This window comes from Aplysia californica, unplaced genomic scaffold (assembly GCF_000002075.1).
Source record: "Aplysia californica isolate F4 #8 unplaced genomic scaffold, AplCal3.0 scaffold00195, whole genome shotgun sequence".
Lineage (NCBI taxonomy): Eukaryota > Metazoa > Mollusca > Gastropoda > Aplysiida > Aplysiidae > Aplysia > Aplysia californica.
The window spans coordinates 789,362-809,142 of record NW_004797465.1 but is presented as its reverse complement, the minus strand read 5'-3'; the positions used below and the strand labels follow the sequence as shown (position 1 = coordinate 809,142).

General features: G+C 38.9%; 1 protein-coding gene across 1 annotated transcript in view; it reads left to right on the top strand.

Moving 5' to 3' along the window:
* LOC106011821 overlaps positions 1-19,781 on the top strand; it is a 48,080-nt gene that overhangs the window by 10,194 nt on the left and 18,105 nt on the right. The window contains exons 2-9 of the mRNA XM_035969920.1: positions 2,269-2,481; positions 7,976-8,230; positions 8,713-8,745; positions 10,870-11,145; positions 14,969-15,253; positions 17,759-18,034; positions 18,622-18,885; positions 19,495-19,776. Coding sequence (XP_035825813.1) covers positions 2,269-2,481; positions 7,976-8,230; positions 8,713-8,745; positions 10,870-11,145; positions 14,969-15,253; positions 17,759-18,034; positions 18,622-18,885; positions 19,495-19,776 — 1,884 coding nt within the window. The remainder of the gene's footprint in view (positions 1-2,268; positions 2,482-7,975; positions 8,231-8,712; positions 8,746-10,869; positions 11,146-14,968; positions 15,254-17,758; positions 18,035-18,621; positions 18,886-19,494; positions 19,777-19,781) is intronic.

The following is a 19,781-nucleotide window of genomic DNA, read 5'->3' as shown; positions in this document are numbered from 1 at the left end:
TTATTATTATCTATTATTATCTATTATTATTATTGTTATTATTATTACTTCAGCTGACCTGATAGCTTTCTGAGGGTGGTGAGAGTGACTGCTAGCGCTAAAACACTAACATACTGACACGATCTTTCGCTCTCTATGGCCGGGTAACCTTTCACACCCGGGTCTGGTTGAAGTGAAGAACATTCGCATAAAATGCCTTTCCCAAGAACGCAACGCCATGCCTGATTCGAGGCTCAAACTCCGGGACCCGCAACCTCACGATTACGAGTCCGGTGTCCTATATATATGCCACTAGGCTACCTCCGCCCTAGGAGGTTCTTTTATTACGGGTATATATTATATTAAGTACTAGAATTCGTGGCAGTGATGCCCCTCGCGAAATGGAACGGGGATTGCGTGTACCCACCATGGGGCGCCGGACCTCAAGGGAAAGACATGCATGGAGGCGTCTCGGCAGTTTGAGCAGGAAATGTACAAGCTTGCACTGAAATATCTGGGAAACAGGATAGGGCTTAGATTGTTCATGTAAATGGGGGCGTGCCGGCCATGCCTATGAGGGTAAGAAGGTCCCAGGTGTTTGACACGTGAGACGTAACTGTTGCGAGCTGTTGTGATATGAGGGGGCATACCAAAGTGTTTTTACATGACCATGAAGGAATAAAGGTAGAAAGCTGAAATTTGGTACTAACCTTAATCTTTTTCTATGTAGTTGCCTCCCACAGTTATACATTTTTTGCCATCATTGTGTGACATTGAAAAGACCTTGAGAATAAAAGACCCTCTCTTTGTCAGAAAATCAGCCCGTTACCGCTTCTTTGACCTCATCATCACTTTCAAAATGCCTTTTATTTAAATCCTTTTTCAGTTTGGGGAATAAAAAGAAGTCGGACGAGGCTAAATCTGGAGGATAGGGTGGACGTGGCAAAATTGCATAGCTACTTTCGTGCGCAGTTTCTGCTGCTTTTCTTGAAGTGCGTGCTGACACGTTGTCGTGAAGCAGCAAAATGCCTTTTAGGACCTTTCCTCTACGTTTTTCTTTATAGCCTCTCATATTTTTTTTTAGCTGGTTAGAATAATGGTCTCCGGTGATCGTATGTCCATTTTCAAGGTAGTCAGTCATAATCAAGCCTTCTTGATCTCCAAAAACTGATAGCATCACTTTCCCACTTGATGGCTGCACCTTTTCCTTCTTTGGTGTCGGAGAAGAGGGTGATGTCCAGTGCATAGATGCAGATTTTGACTCAGGATTGTAGTGGTGGACCTATGTCTCATCCATGGTAACAAGTCTGTCAAAAAATGTAATTTCATCCTCTTCATACTAACCAAGAATTCTTGGCAACAATCCGCATATTCCACTTTTTGAGAAGGAGTCGACAAACGTTGCACCCATCTTGCAGAAACCTTGGTCATTTTCGAATGTTCATTTAAGATTCGTTCAACTAATCCAATGATAGATTCTAAGCCTAGTTTCTTTGCTCAAACGTTCGTTTGTCACCCGCCTATCAGACAAAACAAGTTTCTTGATTTCAAAACCAAAATTGTATCACAGCATAGGATGAGCAGTCAGTTCCATATACAGCATACATCTCCATAAAAATATCCTGTAGTTGCTAGCCTTGCAAGAACAAAAATATTCCTTACTGCCCTGTGCTCAATTTTCTCCTGTTTTATGTTGGAACTGGAGAACAACATATTCCCATTCCCATCCACTTACAGTGCGCTGGTGTTAAAACCAGTAATCGGAAATTCCACAAAATTTAAATGTATTTTAGGACTAATTGTTGGCCATCACCCCGAATATTTCAGCTTTCTACTTGTATCCCTTCATGCTCAGGTAAAAAAAACAACTTTTGGTATGCCCCTCGTATATGTACAAATGTATGTATATACATGTATATAACCTCTTTGCCTACGCCACATTGCCTAATATCGCTGCATTTGGTAGGGTGCGTAGGCGGCTGGGGAATCTTGAGGAAATAAGTACAGAGTACCTTACCCCCTCCCCTTTCCAACCCCCACGCCATACCCTCTTTCCAATAACTCCCCCACGAGAGAGAGAGAGAGAGAGAGAGAGAGAGAGAGACAGACAGAGAGAGAGAGAGAGACAGAGACAGAGACAGAGACAGACAGACAGACAGACAGACAGACAGACAGACAGACAGAGAAAGAGGCAGTGAGAGACACGAGAGAGAGAGAAAGAGAGAGAGAGAGCCCAGTGTCCATACATTATATTATACTAGATTGTAATCGTATCTTTCTTCCCTACAGACGCAGAATGTGTCAACAAGAAACTTCGCGGTAACAACAAGCAAAAAACCAAGAAATCAGTTGAAGGAGCGAAACGTATCACATCCATGAAATTAGTTGGAAAACCGGAAGGAAAGAAAAAATGCAAGCTCGGTACCTCGTTCGGCTTTGATGACAAAAAAGTATGGGCGAGGAAAGGTTGTGTTGCAAATTTCCGCATCTGCTTCGAAAAAGGTATTTTGTCTTGTTACGTCCAGACTAGATTTCGTTAGGCAATCATTTTAAATAATATATATTATCGTCTTCTATTGCTTCGACGGTAGGTTTATACTCTCCCTCTTTTAAAAGATTATTTTGTTACCTTCAAAATTGTCAACTGATTATTACACCATGTCATTTTGTCATCGGTGCTATGAATTTTAATTATGCTGTTTCGGTTTCAATTGTTCTAATGCTTCATTCATAAGGATAACAGCATTGAATATTCGTTTACACCTTTCGTACTTTCACGTTTTCTATTTTGTGTTTTGAAACCTCAGGGCTTTCATGTAAACAGATAATTATGCCAGTGAAGAAGTGATCAGTTGGAAAAAAGCATCGATGTCATGTCGAAAATCCTGAATTGCTAATTTTTTCCAGGACAATTCAAAATAGTTTGTTATATGAAGTCGGAAATCATCCTTTTGTTTATTTACACTGTACATCAGATCACAAACTGGTTGAGAATTTTCCCTGACTTGCTTTCTTAAGGGATTAACATTTCCTGAATTAAATTTCTCATTCTGGATGTTGCTGAAGTTATTTGTGATGTGAAATAATAGAGACATAGCAAATTCTGATACCATTAAGCGATTGCTCAAGACTCGTTTGTTTAATTCTTAGTTTTAGTGTGGTAGTAATTAATGCTGATATGTTTGGGGTTTTGCTTTGCCACTGTCCTTTTGTGTATATAATTAATGTATGGTTGTGAAGGCTCTTGTTTATGTGGTTGAACTGGTTTTTCTTGTTTCTGTGGAATATTTTCTCTTGTGTTCGTTCAATGATCATGTGATTGATGTAAAGCGCTCAGAGCGCTTATACTAGTATGGGATAGAGCGCTATATAATTTAATGCAATCTAATAGTATTGTTATTAATTTAACGCTTCTTTCTTTTGAAATCCATTACAAGATGCTAGTTTATCCACTATTCCCAGTCTTATAGTGTACTTTGTGGACATAACTATGTTTAGTGAGGACTATAGCAGCCTGCGCCGCTACAGGCTTAACGCGTAACGGCTCGTTCACATCAAACATCCGCATTCGTGTGGTATCGTGTGTGAGACGCACGAACGAATTAATTACGTTATATGTGGGCCCTTTCTGTGTTCCCACCAACTGTTCGAGTTCATGCGGTAGCGATAGTTGTCGTTCGTGCGGTGTGGTGAATGGTGAGTTTTATGACAGCCATAAAATGTCATCCGTCTGCTCTCGTGTTGTGACCGACCGCTCCCTCATGGAGTCCAATAACCACGAGGAACACGAGGCAAAGTTGCAACCAGGTTAATCTACTCTCTGGACTGTGTTCTCAGTCCTCACTTCCATGTTCACAATATTAGGGAAAAACACGCACACTGACGCACGAATTGACGGATGAATGGGCACACGTTCGTGCGTTATGCGGGGTGCCCACTACGGATGGGATCGGACGATCGCACTGATCGCTCGACTCGGTCGCCTTATAGGGTGTGCCTATTAGCGAATGCGGATAGGGTAGGGTCGGGTTGGGTCGTCGGGTCGGGTCGCTGTGTGGTGGTTTCACTGCACACTACAACCCCGCCGTGATTGTACCCGACGACCTGGAAAGTAAAGAAGAGAAACCTTTAACCTACATGAGACTACACAGAGGGCGTAAACCTTGCTAGGATTGGCTGAACCTTTGACCCATGAATACATTAAGTAGGCCTACTGTACTCTTGGACTTCCCGCACTCATGTAAACCTTGCTAGGTCTCTGCATATATCTCTCAGCTTATCTCTCTCCCTCCCTGTCACTCTCACCACCCTCCCTCTGCAGTGTTTTCTGGCCCTCTCTATTTCTTCCTTTCTCTCTCTCTTTCTCCCTCTCTCTCAAGGTAGGGTGACAAACGCAAAAATCCTCATTTTGTAACCTGTGTTTGTACTAAATTTTTGTTCTTCTCCTTCCCCTTCTCCTTCTATTTCTTCATCTTCTTCTTGTTCTCCTCCTCCTCCTCGTCCTCCTGCTTCTTTTTCTTCTTCCCCTTCAAATACTACTCCTCATCCTGCTTCTTCTTCTTATTCGTCTTCTTCTTCCTCTATGAGCGCTCCAAACCCGCTGTGAGAAGTGAGAAGACAGTCAAAGGCATGACACCGAAACCAGGAATTGCCTCAGTGCCTACTTAATGTATTCATGGGTCAAAATGGACTCGTGACTCAGCCCTGTTGTGATCGGCTGCAAACCACCAGATCGGGCGGTTCACAGGCCTGAAAACAAACGCGTTTGTTTTTGTAGGTCACCGACCGAGTCGATCGGTTTGTGCCGCGATGGCCGCTTTGCGCCCTCAATTTGGCTTGCCCCGACTACCCGATGGGCCCGACCCGACCCGACCCGACCTGATCACGTATGTGGGCACCCCAGTTAGACAAATGCACGATACCACACGACCGCGGATGTTCGGTGTGTACGAGCCGCAATGTGCTGGATTATTCTCTTTGATCCGCTTCTGTGAAGCTGCCCCCCCCCCCCTTTCAGTAGGGTCCCGGAAATGAGATACTAGCAAAACCCCCAAAAAGTAAAAATTTCTAGTTGCTAGACATTCTCAACTTCAACAGGTGCATCTCATATTATAACAGACAGACAGACAGACAGACAGACAGACAGAAACACACACACACACGCACACACACACACACACACACTCACACACACACACACACACACACACACACACACACACACACACACACACGCACGCCCACACACACACACATTAAGTTCCGTAATCTGCCACGATACGAAATCTTAACCCTAAACCCTTTTGTCATCAGCACGCTAATTCTGCTATTCTGTCTGGTTGCAATGAGCCTGAAGATGTAAAATTACTTTCCACAAGACACCTAAACACAATAGTATGGTAATCGACTATAACATGATTATGATGTAATGCTCACTTTGAGTTTTAAGCTAGAAGCCAAAACATGACATAGGGTCATCATGAGTATATTTTTGATAATTTGTGATTATGGGGTTCCCATCATTCGTGTATTTTACTGAAGTCACTTCTGTAGATATTTTATTTTGAGTTGTTTTTAACTTACCTATTGTTTTTGGCCTTCGAAAATGTACATATTCCATTCCGTTGACACTTAAGTTTACTTTAGTTTCCTGTACTCAGCTTTTACAAAGTGGTTACATATCCTATCTGTTAACGTTTTAGTTTTGTTTTTTGGTGCTGATTTATGAGTGCACATTTAGAACTCTTGAGTGCTAGAGGCCAAAGTAGGAGCTTCTTACACTGTGGGTTTCCAACATGTAAATGATATACGTACATGTTTAACTTGGAAAATGTTTTTCTCAGTTCGTGTCATTTTCATAATATCTTACATTCTTAAGATATCTACGAAATTCAAAGTGCACGTTTTTGGATTAGGTCCCGGAAATGAGATGCTAGCAAAACCACCAAAAGTTAAAATTTCTAGTTGCTAGACATTCTCAACTTTAACAGGTTGCATCACATATATAACAAACAGACAGACAGACAGACAGACAGACAGACAGACAGACAGACAGACAGACAGACGGACAGACAGACAGAAACACAGACACACAGAAACACAGACACGCAATTAAAAGTATTCAAATTCTTAACATAATAAGTATGCTTCTATTTCATTTTTTTAAAGTCTTATTGTTATTTCAATTTTTTCTTCGCACACCTTGAAGACACAATAAATCCCCATAACGATTCTCCTTACACAACAACATGTTTCCTGGGATAGCAAAGATTTATCTGTTCGAACGTCTAATATCTAGCAGTTTTAATTTTTTAAAGTACACTATAATGTATTGCTACGAATACAAATTGTGTGACCTTAAGCATGACACTGAAACTAAAAGTGTTTTTGTTTTTTTAAAGACGTATTCTTGTAATTTTCTATTCAGTACTATATTTAATGTTTCCTTCGCTTTTCACATTGTTAAACTCAAACAGTATATAAAAATACTGATATACATTTTCATTGGAAACATGGTTCAAACACGAAAAAGAATACGATGGACATGTGAGGAATGAAAAATGTGTTAACAATACATGTAGATTTGATTGAATGTTTTGGTTCAAATCAGATTTGCAGAGCGTTAATGGTCAATTGACAAAGAAATCTTAAAATTTCACCACTATTAAGGTTTGTCGTTGCTTAATTTGTACTTTCTATCGAACTTGTTGCAGCTGCAATCCAAATATACACCATTTAAGTGCCTATTATAAATTTCAAGAACTTTTCCGGCTAACTGATTCTTCTACGTTTTTACTTCCTTCATTTCAAATATTATTATGAATATAAATGGAAAACTTTGAAAAATATTATGTTTCGGAAGGGCACTCGAGGTCTGTTTTTCCATTACGTCATGCAATCGGTGTTAAACTTGGCCTAACCTTTGGAATTTCTGTCCTATTGACATTCATGGTCGGCAATTTCTAGAGGGGGGGGGGGGGGGGGGGGTGCCGAGTTAGAAATTGTACACTGCAACAAAAGTTTTATTCCCGTCTGTAACTGGTTTCATTGCCTTCTGAATTTTAGGACATATTCTATCTTCGAATGTATTCGATTGAGAAGAATGCCGTTTAATGGTTATGTAAGTTAGGTTCTGATGTCTGCTGCATTTTCTTTTACGTTTGACGTTCGGTCTAATACAATGACAAGAAAGAAGGCGATAAAGAGAACCATAGAACTTTAAAACTAAAAAAAAAAGAGAACTACCAGAAAATTTTCCTAAACGCCAAGAAAAATATGTCTATTAAGAAAACGAAAGAATTGTCAAAGGGCAAGTGCAATAAAGGTAAATCTTTTGGCTTCAAAGGAAGGAACACCTGGGTGAAGTACAACTCTCAGGCAGTGTTCAGAGTTTGCTAGAAGCCAAAAGACGGTGAATGTTTGTTTTCACTCGAATCCATAAAACATATAGTGCAGCTACTTTATCAAAGTCTTTACTTCCTTTTTTGCCTGTCTTCTGCACCTTGATGAACTTTGCATCACTCTTTCTATGGAATACTTTCTACTTTTCTTCGTAATTACTGCACTCACAATCATTGTTTGAGTGCATATCAAAAGCTTCAAGAGATACTTCAAATTATGACTGATTCTGATCCGATTTGCTCCCTGCATTTCACATACTTTTTAGGAAAAGTATAGAAAATGTGAAATAACCTTCCGTCTTTCTTAAGGACATCTACCACCAGTTTTTATTGTCGTAATATACTCGTTAGCAGTCTTGATATATATTTTGGAGTTTCCGTCCTGTTGACCTTTATGGTCTGGGTGGGTTTTTTTCGAGTCAGTAAGTGTTTACTAACCGTGATAGTAATTTTCAGTCTGTAACAGATGTGATTGCTGTCTAATATTTCAGAAACGTTCTTGTTGGATGGTAATTCTTCGGTTGAGCAAAATGCCACGAATATGGTAAATCATTAAGGTACTGATGTCTATTGTATACTTATTTACTTTTTTGCAGACGCTGATAAAGGAGGTGGCAATAAAGGCAACAAGGGCAACTGCAGAACTTTAAAACTTGAAAGCAAAAACAAAAAGAAAAACCAGAAATCTCCTTCAAAGTCCAAGAACATCAAGTCAATGAAGATGACTAAAGAATTGTCAAAGAACAAGTGCAAGAAGAATAAATCCTTTGGCTATAATGGAAAGAAGGCCTGGGTGAAGAACAACTGCCGTGCAGTATTCGAAGTTTGCTTCAAGCGAAAAGGCGACCAAGGTTTGTTTTCGATTGAGTCCTTGAAATAAAAAAAAGCAGTTCTTAGATTTTGTACCAGAATTTTAATACATTGCTTCCTACCTTGCGTGTTGCGGCTGCAATTCAAATTTAAGCCTTTTGGGTTCCTATCCAAAGTTGCAAGATGTACTCCAACTGACTGATTCTTTTTCGTTTTTCTCCTCAAATTTCACATACTTTTAGAGAAATTAGTGCTTGTATGTTTGCTGCTGATGTCCACAGTATATTCTTTTCCTTTAAATAATTCGTTGATAAACCAGAAGAGAATATAAAAAAGACAGCTATACCATATCCTTGAAAATACGATATAGTTTAAGCACTCAAAAGAATACGGTGAATTTATAGGGAATGACAAATTTTCTCTTTTATGAAATGCCGAATTGAATCTGAAGTTTTTATTCCGAATCAGTTTTGCAGAGCTGTAATTAGAAATTGACAATGCATTCTTTAAATTTTACTTCCAGGAAACGATCAGCCAGACAAACCAAAGGACCGAGGTTAGTCTCTTTTTAATTGCTTCTGGTTTGTGTACCTCGTCTGCCTTTTGAGTTTTTATTCAGTATTTCGATAGAGCGATGGTTTGCTTTCTATATTGCTTGTGGTGGCTGCAAACCAGATCAGTACCATTTAGTGCGTATCGAAAGTTTTAAGAACTTCTCAGACTGCTTGGTTCTGCTACGTATAGTGTTCCCTTCATTCTGCATACTTTTATCGACAAAAATTGAAATTAGGGACTTTAATTCAAGAATTATTCCAACCAACTGATTCTTCTCCAATTTACTTCCGGAATTACTCATACTTTTAAGGATAAAGCTGGAAAACTCGAAAAAAAACATCATGTCTTCCTGAAGAACACCCTCCATCTATTCTTTTGGAACGTCATACAATCGTTATCAATTTTGGCCTGTCTATCTATCTCTCCCTTTTGACAGTAAGATTTTTTTTCTTTACTTTTATTTTTTCAATCGGTAATTGTTAGTTATGACAACACATTTTTGTCTTCTTTTATAGTAGAGGGTTTTATGGCGCTCGCAACTGCATAAGGTCATATAAGAGCCAAGGGGTAGGTGTCAACAGAGGAGTCTTTACAGGGAATAGGACTTACTCTGCTCACCTCTCTAGTTTCAACAGCACAAAGTCTGCTTCGACTATCAAGGCACCCCAGAAATAGCAGGTCACAAGAGAGTGACAAACATACAAAAGAAGTAGAGTAACATGACAATAGCAAGGATTAGGAAAGAAAAAGCAGCAGTTCCCTGTTGCAGATCAGGCACAGTTATTAGCGTAATATGATGAATCAGCCCATTTACAATTCTACTATGCTTGAACGAGAAATGTCCCACCTTTGGGAATGGCCTAAAGACACTACAGTCAGTGGCCCTGCCCCGGGGGGGGGGGGGGAGAATTTTTTGTCTGAAATTGGTTTCCTTGTTGTCATAATTTTTTGTAACTCTCTTTTTGGATGGTAAATCTTTGCCTGCATTTGATCGACCAAAATGCGGTGAAAAATTGGTATGTAATTTCGGTGCTGATTCTTGTAGTGTATTCTTATACTTTTTCTCTAAGACGATGATAAGTAAGAAGTTGATACAAACAACTGCAGAAATTTAAAACGTGAAAGGGAAGACAAAAAGAGAGACCAGAAATCTATTTTTCTTCCTGCATTTCACATGCCTTTAGAGATAGAAGTGAAACACTTGTAAAATTGTGATTTATTTTAGATGGATACCCTCCATATTTTCTTTCCTAACGTCATACAGTCGCTACCAATCTTTGCCAAACTTTTGGAATTTCTGTCCTATTGGCATTTACAGCTTGGGTTTCTTTTTTGCCGAGGCTGTAATTGTTTGCCTTGACAATGATTTTTCCGTCCCTTCTTGGTTTTATGAGCGTTCAAATTTTTGGAAACGTTCTTATTGGAATGTCATTCTTCGCGTGTGTGTGCTGGGGAAAAAATGCCGTGAAATGGGTATGTAAGTTAGGATTTGATATCTGCAGTATATTCTTTTACGTTTTCTCTCAGACGATGATGAGGAAGAAGGCGATAAAGGCAACTGCCGAACTTTAAAACTTGAAAGCAAAAATAAAGAGAAAGACCCGAACTCTTTCAAAGTACGAAAGAATCAAGTCTATGAAGATAAGGAAAGAACTGTCAAACGGCAAGTGCAATAAGGGTAAATCCTTTGGCTTTAAAGGAAGGAATGCCTGGGTGAAGGACAACTGCCAGGCAGTATTCAGGGTTTGCTTCAAGCCAACAAATGACGACAAAAGCGACAAAAGTTTGTTTTCAATTGAGTCCTTGAAAACAATATTGCAGTTAATGTATCAAAGTTATTACTTCTGGTTTGTCTATCCCGTCTGACTTCTCGCAAATTTCTGTCCCATTGACATTTATCGTCCATGTTTTTTCCCCGTTCTCATTTCTTCACCGGAGTCAGTACATGTCTACTATGACGGTAATTTTTTGGTCTGTAATTGTCGTCATTGCTCTCCAATCTTTTGGAAATCTTCTTAGTGGAGGATAATATTTTTGCGTGTATTCACCTGAACAAAATGCCGTAAAATGGGTAAGTAAGTTAAGGACTCATGTCTGCAGTATATTTATTTACTTTTTTTTTCAGACGATGATGAGAAAGAAAAAGATGATAAAGACAACTGCAGAACTTTAAAACTTGAAAGCAAAAAGAATAAGAAAGAACAGAAATCTCTTTCAAAGTCCAAGAAAATCAAGTCAATGAAGATGACAAAAGAACTGTCGAACGGCAAGTGCAAGAAGAATAAATCATTTGGCTATAAAGGAAGGAAGGCCTGGGTGAAGAACAACTGCCGTGCCGTATTCAAAGTTTGCCTCAAGCAAAAAGGCGGCAATGGCGGCAATGGCGGCAATGGCGGCAAAGGTTTGTTTTTAAATGAGTCCTTGACAACAATAGAGCAGCTAACTTATCAAAGTCATTACCTCTGGTCTCTTTCTCGTCTGCCTCCTTGTGAAATTTGTATCCGTATTTCAGTACGTGGGCTGCTTTCTACTTTGCTTGTTGCGGCTGCTATCCAAATCTAAACCATTTGTGTGCCTATCCAAGGTTTCAAGAAATACTCCGACTTACTCATTCTGATCTTTCTTCCGGCATTTCGCATACCTTCAGGGATAGAAGTGAAAAATTTGAAAAATCGTGATGTATTTCTGGTGGACTCCCTCAATAATTCTTTCCTAACGCCATACGGTCGTTTCCTATCTTTGCCAAACTTTTTGGAATTTCTGTCCTCTTGGCATTTATAGCTTGGGTTTCTTTTTTGCCGAGTCAGTAATTGTTTGCCTTGACAATAATTGTTCCGTCTTTACTTGGTTCCATGGCTGTTCCGTTTTTGGAAACACGCTTGTTGGAGGGTAATTCTTCACGTGTATAAGCTGGAGCAAAATGCTGTGAAATGGGTGTGTAAGTTAGGTGTTGATGTCTGCAGTATATTCTTTTACGTTTTCTCTCAGACGATGATGAGGAAGAAGACGATAAAGGCAACTGCAAAACTTTAAAACTTGAAAGCAAAAACAAAGAGAAAGACCAGAAGACTCTTTCAAAGTCGAAGAAAATCAAGTCTATGAAGATGACGAAAGAACTGTCAAGGGGCATGTGCAATAAGGGTAAATCCTTTGGCTTTAAAGGAAAGAACGCCTGGGTGAAGGACAACTGCAAGGCAGTATTCAGGGTTTGCTTCAAGCCAAAAGGCGACAAAGGCGACAAAGGCGACAAAGGTTTGTTTTCCATCGAGTAGTTGGAAATAATATAGCAGTTAAAATATCAAAGTTATTACTTCTGGTTTGACTATCTTGTCCGTTTTCTCGTGAATTATGTATCAAGATTTGAATAGGTTGCTTTTTGCCTTGCTGGTTGAGGTTGCAAACCAATTTAAAACTATTTGAGTGCCTGTTCAAAAGTTTCCAAACTTACCGATTCTGCTACTTCTGCTCCATTAATTTCCCACTCTCTTAGTTATAAAATTATAGTTTTTTGGAACTTTGAAAGCTTTGTGTCTTTTTATAAGATACCCTCTATCCGTTTTTTCCTAACGCCTTGCAATCGATATCATTCTGTGACTAGTATTTGTAATTTCTGTGCTATTGACATTGATGGTCTTTTTTACTGTGGTGTATTTTTTGACAACTGCCGTGCAGTATTCAGGGTTTGCTTCAAGCCAAAAGGTGACAAAAGCGACAAAGGTTTGTTTTCAATTAAGTCCTTGAAAACAATAGTGCAGTGAACTTATCAAAACCATTACTTCTTGCTTTTCTATCTCGTCTGCCTCCTCGTGAAATTTGTATCAGCATTTCAGTGGGCTTCTTTCAACTTTCCTCGTTGCGTCTGCCATCCAAATCGTAACCATTTGAATGCCCATGCAAGGTTTCAAGAAATACTCCGAGTTACTGATCATTTTGTGGGTTTTTTTCCTGTATTTCACCTACCTTTAGGGATAGAAGTGAAAAACTTGTAAAATTGTGATCTTTTAAATGAACACCCTCCATATGTTCTTTCCTAACGTCATACAGTTGCTACCAATCTTTGCCAAACTTTTGGAATTTCTGTCCTATTGGCATTTACAGCTTGGGTTTCTTTTTTGCCGAGGCTGTAATTGTTTGCCTTGACAATGATTTTTCCGTCCCTTCTTGGTTTTATGAGCGTTCAAATTTTTGGAATCATTCTTATTGGAATATAATTCTTCGCGTTTAAGTGGTGTGGAAAAATGCCGTGAAATGGGTATGTAAGTTAGGTGTTGATGTCTGCAGTATATTCTTTTACGTTTTCTCTCAGACGATGATGAGGAAGAAGACGATAAAGGCAACTGCAAAACTTTAAAACTTGAAAGCAAAAACAAAGAGAAAGACCAGAAGACTCTTTCAAAGTCGAAGAAAATCAAGTCTATGAAGATGACGAAAGAACTGTCAAGGGGCATGTGCAATAAGGGTAAATCCTTTGGCTTTAAAGGAAAGAACGCCTGGGTGAAGGACAACTGCAAGGCAGTATTCAGGGTTTGCTTCAAGCCAAAAGGCGACAAAGGCGACAAAGGCGACAAAGGTTTGTTTTCCATCGAGTAGTTGGAAATAATATAGCAGTTAAAATATCAAAGTTATTACTTCTGGTTTGACTATCTTGTCCGTTTTCTCGTGAATTATGTATCAAGATTTGAATAGGTTGCTTTTTGCCTTGCTGGTTGAGGTTGCAAACCAATTTAAAACTATTTGAGTGCCTGTTCAAAAGTTTCCAAACTTACCGATTCTGCTACTTCTGCTCCATTAATTTCCCACTCTCTTAGTTATAAAATTATAGTTTTTTGGAACTTTGAAAGCTTTGTGTCTTTTTATAAGATACCCTCTATCCGTTTTTTCCTAACGCCTTGCAATCGATATCATTCTGTGACTAGTATTTGTAATTTCTGTGCTATTGACATTGATGGTCTTTTTTACTGTGGTGTATTTTTTGACAACTGCCGTGCAGTATTCAGGGTTTGCTTCAAGCCAAAAGGTGACAAAAGCGACAAAGGTTTGTTTTCAATTAAGTCCTTGAAAACAATAGTGCAGTGAACTTATCAAAACCATTACTTCTTGCTTTTCTATCTCGTCTGCCTCCTCGTGAAATTTGTATCAGCATTTCAGTGGGCTTCTTTCAACTTTCCTCGTTGCGTCTGCCATCCAAATCGTAACCATTTGAATGCCCATGCAAGGTTTCAAGAAATACTCCGAGTTACTGATCATTTTGTGGGTTTTTTTCCTGTATTTCACCTACCTTTAGGGATAGAAGTGAAAAACTTGTAAAATTGTGATCTTTTAAATGAACACCCTCCATATGTTCTTTCCTAACGTCATACAGTTGCTACCAATCTTTGCCAAACTTTTGGAATTTCTGTCCTATTGGCATTTACAGCTTGGGTTTCTTTTTTGCCGAGGCTGTAATTGTTTGCCTTGACAATGATTTTTCCGTCCCTTCTTGGTTTTATGAGCGTTCAAATTTTTGGAATCATTCTTATTGGAATATAATTCTTCGCGTTTAAGTGGTGTGGAAAAATGCCGTGAAATGGGTATGTAAGTTAGGTGTTGATGTCTGCAGTATATTCTTTTACGTTTTCTCTCAGATGATGATGAGGAAGAAGGCGATAAAGGTAACTGCAAAACTTTAAAACTTGAAAGTAAAAACCAAGAAAAAGACCAGAAGACTCTTTCAAAGTCCAAGAAAATCAAGTCAATGAAGATAAGGAAAGAACTGTCAAACGGCAAGTGCAATAAGGGTAAATCCTTTGGCTTTAAAGGAAGGAACGCCTGGGTGAAGGACAACTGCCAGGCAGTATTCAGGGTTTGCTTCAAGCCAACAAATGACGACAAAAGCGACAAAGGTTTGTTTTCAATTGAGTCCTTGAAAACAATATTGCAGTTAATGTATCAAAGTTATTACTTCTGGTTTGTCTATCCCGTCTGACTTCTCGCAAATTTCTGTCCCATTGACATTTATCGTCCATGTTTTTTCCCCGTTCTCATTTCTTCACCGGAGTCAGTACATGTCTACTAGGACGGTAATTTTTTGGTCTGTAATTGTCGTCATTGCTCTCCAATCTTTTGGAAATCTTCTTAGTGGAGGATAATATTTTTGCGTGTATTCACCTGAACAAAATGCCGTAAAATGGGTAAGTAAGTTAAGGACTCATGTCTGCAGTATATTTATTTACTTTTTTTTTCAGACGATGATGAGAAAGAAAAAGATGATAAAGACAACTGCAGAACTTTAAAACTTGAAAGCAAAAAGAATAAGAAAGAACAGAAATCTCTTTCAAAGTCCAAGAAAATCAAGTCAATGAAGATGACAAAAGAACTGTCGAACGGCAAGTGCAAGAAGAATAAATCATTTGGCTATAAAGGAAGGAAGGCCTGGGTGAAGAACAACTGCCGTGCCGTATTCAAAGTTTGCCTCAAGCAAAAAGGCGGCAATGGCGGCAATGGCGGCAATGGCGGCAATGGCGGCAAAGGTTTGTTTTTAAATGAGTCCTTGACAACAATAGAGCAGCTAACTTATCAAAGTCATTACCTCTGGTCTCTTTCTCGTCTGCCTCCTTGTGAAATTTGTATCCGTATTTCAGTACGTGGGCTGCTTTCTACTTTGCTTGTTGCGGCTGCTATCCAAATCTAAACCATTTGTGTGCCTATCCAAGGTTTCAAGAAATACTCCGACTTACTCATTCTGATCTTTCTTCCGGCATTTCGCATACCTTCAGGGATGGAAGTGAAAAATTTGAAAAATCGTGATGTATTTCTGGTGGACTCCCTCAATAATTCTTTCCTAACGCCATACGGTCGTTTCCTATCTTTGCCAAACTTTTGGGAATTTCTGTCCTCTTGGCATTTATAGCTTGGGTTTCTTTTTTGCCGAGTCAGTAATTGTTTGCCTTGACAATAATTGTTCCGTCTTTACTTGGTTCCATGGCTGTTCCGTTTTTGGAAACACGCTTGTTGGAGGGTAATTCTTCACGTGTATAAGCTGGAGCAAAATGCTGTGAAATGGGTGTGTAAGTTAGGTGTTGATGTCTGCAGTATATTCTTTTACGTTTTCTCTCAGACGATGATGAGGAAGAAGACGATAAAGGCAACTGCAAAACTTTAAAACTTGAAAGCAAAAACAAAGAGAAAGACCAGAAGACTCTTTCAAAGTCGAAGAAAATCAAGTCTATGAAGATGACGAAAGAACTGTCAAGGGGCATGTGCAATAAGGGTAAATCCTTTGGCTTTAAAGGAAAGAACGCCTGGGTGAAGGACAACTGCAAGGCAGTATTCAGGGTTTGCTTCAAGCCAAAAGGCGACAAAGGCGACAAAGGCGACAAAGGTTTGTTTTCCATCGAGTAGTTGGAAATAATATAGCAGTTAAAATATCAAAGTTATTACTTCTGGTTTGACTATCTTGTCCGTTTTCTCGTGAATTATGTATCAAGATTTGAATAGGTTGCTTTTTGCCTTGCTGGTTGAGGTTGCAAACCAATTTAAAACTATTTGAGTGCCTGTTCAAAAGTTTCCAAACTTACCGATTCTGCTACTTCTGCTCCATTAATTTCCCACTCTCTTAGTTATAAAATTATAGTTTTTTGGAACTTTGAAAGCTTTGTGTCTTTTTATAAGATACCCTCTATCCGTTTTTTCCTAACGCCTTGCAATCGATATCATTCTGTGACTAGTATTTGTAATTTCTGTGCTATTGACATTGATTGTCTTTTTTACTGTGGTGTATTTTTTGACAACTGCCGTGCAGTATTCAGGGTTTGCTTCAAGCCAAAAGGTGACAAAAGCGACAAAGGTTTGTTTTCAATTAAGTCCTTGAAAACAATAGTGCAGTGAACTTATCAAAACCATTACTTCTTGCTTTTCTATCTCGTCTGCCTCCTCGTGAAATTTGTATCAGCATTTCAGTGGGCTTCTTTCAACTTTCCTCGTTGCGTCTGCCATCCAAATCGTAACCATTTGAATGCCCATGCAAGGTTTCAAGAAATACTCCGAGTTACTGATCATTTTGTGGGTTTTTTTCCTGTATTTCACCTACCTTTAGGGATAGAAGTGAAAAACTTGTAAAATTGTGATCTTTTAAATGAACACCCTCCATATGTTCTTTCCTAACGTCATACAGTTGCTACCAATCTTTGCCAAACTTTTGGAATTTCTGTCCTATTGGCATTTACAGCTTGGGTTTCTTTTTTGCCGAGGCTGTAATTGTTTGCCTTGACAATGATTTTTCCGTCCCTTCTTGGTTTTATGAGCGTTCAAATTTTTGGAATCATTCTTATTGGAATATAATTCTTCGCGTTTAAGTGGTGTGGAAAAATGCCGTGAAATGGGTATGTAAGTTAGGTGTTGATGTCTGCAGTATATTCTTTTACGTTTTCTCTCAGATGATGATGAGGAAGAAGGCGATAAAGGTAACTGCAAAACTTTAAAACTTGAAAGTAAAAACCAAGAAAAAGACCAGAAGACTCTTTCAAAGTCCAAGAAAATCAAGTCAATGAAGATAAGGAAAGAACTGTCAAACGGCAAGTGCAATAAGGGTAAATCCTTTGGCTTTAAGGGAAGGAACGCCTGGGTGAAGGACAACTGCCAGGCAGTATTCAGGGTTTGCTTCAAGCCAACAAATGACGACAAAAGCGACAAAGGTTTGTTTTCAATTGAGTCCTTGAAAACAATATTGCAGTTAATGTATCAAAGTTATTACTTCTGGTTTGTCTATCCCGTCTGACTTCTCGCAAATTTCTGTCCCATTGACATTTATCGTCCATGTTTTTTCCCCGTTCTCATTTCTTCACCGGAGTCAGTACATGTCTACTATGACGGTAATTTTTTGGTCTGTAATTGTCGTCATTGCTCTCCAATCTTTTGGAAATCTTCTTAGTGGAGGATAATATTTTTGCGTGTATTCACCTGAACAAAATGCCGTAAAATGGGTAAGTAAGTTAAGGACTCATGTCTGCAGTATATTTATTTACTTTTTTTTTCAGACGATGATGAGAAAGAAAAAGATGATAAAGACAACTGCAGAACTTTAAAACTTGAAAGCAAAAAGAATAAGAAAGAACAGAAATCTCTTTCAAAGTCCAAGAAAATCAAGTCAATGAAGATGACAAAAGAACTGTCGAACGGCAAGTGCAAGAAGAATAAATCATTTGGCTATAAAGGAAGGAAGGCCTGGGTGAAGAACAACTGCCGTGCCGTATTCAAAGTTTGCCTCAAGCAAAAAGGCGGCAATGGCGGCAATGGCGGCAATGGCGGCAAAGGTTTGTTTTTAAATGAGTCCTTGACAACAATAGAGCAGCTAACTTATCAAAGTCATTACCTCTGGTCTCTTTCTCGTCTGCCTCCTTGTGAAATTTGTATCCGTATTTCAGTACGTGGGCTGCTTTCTACTTTGCTTGTTGCGGCTGCTATCCAAATCTAAACCATTTGTGTGCCTATCCAAGGTTTCAAGAAATACTCCGACTTACTCATTCTGATCTTTCTTCCGGCATTTCGCATACCTTCAGGGATAGAAGTGAAAAATTTGAAAAATCGTGATGTATTTCTGGTGGACTCCCTCAATAATTCTTTCCTAACGCCATACGGTCGTTTCCTATCTTTGCCAAACTTTTTGGAATTTCTGTCCTCTTGGCATTTATAGCTTGGGTTTCTTTTTTGCCGAGTCAGTAATTGTTTGCCTTGACAATAATTGTTCCGTCTTTACTTGGTTCCATGGCTGTTCCGTTTTTGGAAACACGCTTGTTGGAGGGTAATTCTTCACGTGTATAAGCTGGAGCAAAATGCTGTGAAATGGGTGTGTAAGTTAGGTGTTGATGTCTGCAGTATATTCTTTTACGTTTTCTCTCAGACGATGATGAGGAAGAAGACGATAAAGGCAACTGCAAAACTTTAAAACTTGAAAGCAAAAACAAAGAGAAAGACCAGAAGACTCTTTCAAAGTCGAAGAAAATCAAGTCTATGAAGATGACGAAAGAACTGTCAAGGGGCATGTGCAATAAGGGTAAATCCTTTGGCTTTAAAGGAAAGAACGCCTGGGTGAAGGACAACTGCAAGGCAGTATTCAGGGTTTGCTTCAAGCCAAAAGGCGACAAAGGCGACAAAGGCGACAAAGGTTTGTTTTCCATCGAGTAGTTGGAAATAATATAGCAGTTAAAATATCAAAGTTATTACTTCTGGTTTGACTATCTTGTCCGTTTTCTCGTGAATTATGTATCAAGATTTGAATAGGTTGCTTTTTGCCTTGCTGGTTGAGGTTGCAAACCAATTTAAAACTATTTGAGTGCCTGTTCAAAAGTTTCCAAACTTACCGATTCTGCTACTTCTGCTCCATTAATTTCCCACTCTCTTAGTTATAAATTTTTAATTTTTTTGGAACTTTGAAAGCTTTGTGTCTTTTTATAGGATACCCTCTATCCGTTTTTTCCTAACGCCTTGCAATCGATATCATTCTGTGACTAGTATTTGTAATTTCTGTGCTATTGACATTGATGGTCTTTTTTCTGTGATGTATTTTTTTTTTTTTTTGGCCTTGTCAGAAATTGTTTACTGGAACTACAGTTTTAACGTCAGTAACTGGTGTAGTTTATTATTGAGCAAAATGCCGTGAAATGGCCATATAAGTTAGTAATTTTGCATGTAATTCATTGAGCAAAATGCCGTGAAATGGCCGTGTAAGTTAGGTGCTGAAATATGCAGTATATTCTTTTACGTTTTCTCTCAGACGATGAAGATGAAGAAGACGATGATGGCAATAAAGACAACTGCAGAACTTTAAAACTTGAAAGCAAAAAGAATAAGAAAGAACAGAAATCTCTTTCAAAGTCCAAGAAAATCAAGTCAATGAAGATGACAAAAGAACTGTCGAACGGCAAGTGCAAGAAGAATAAATCATTTGGCTATAAAGGAAGGAAGGCCTGGGTGAAGAACAACTGCCGTGCCGTATTCAAAGTTTGCCTCAAGCAAAATGGCGGCAATGGCGGCAATGGCGGCAATGGCGGCAAAGGTTTG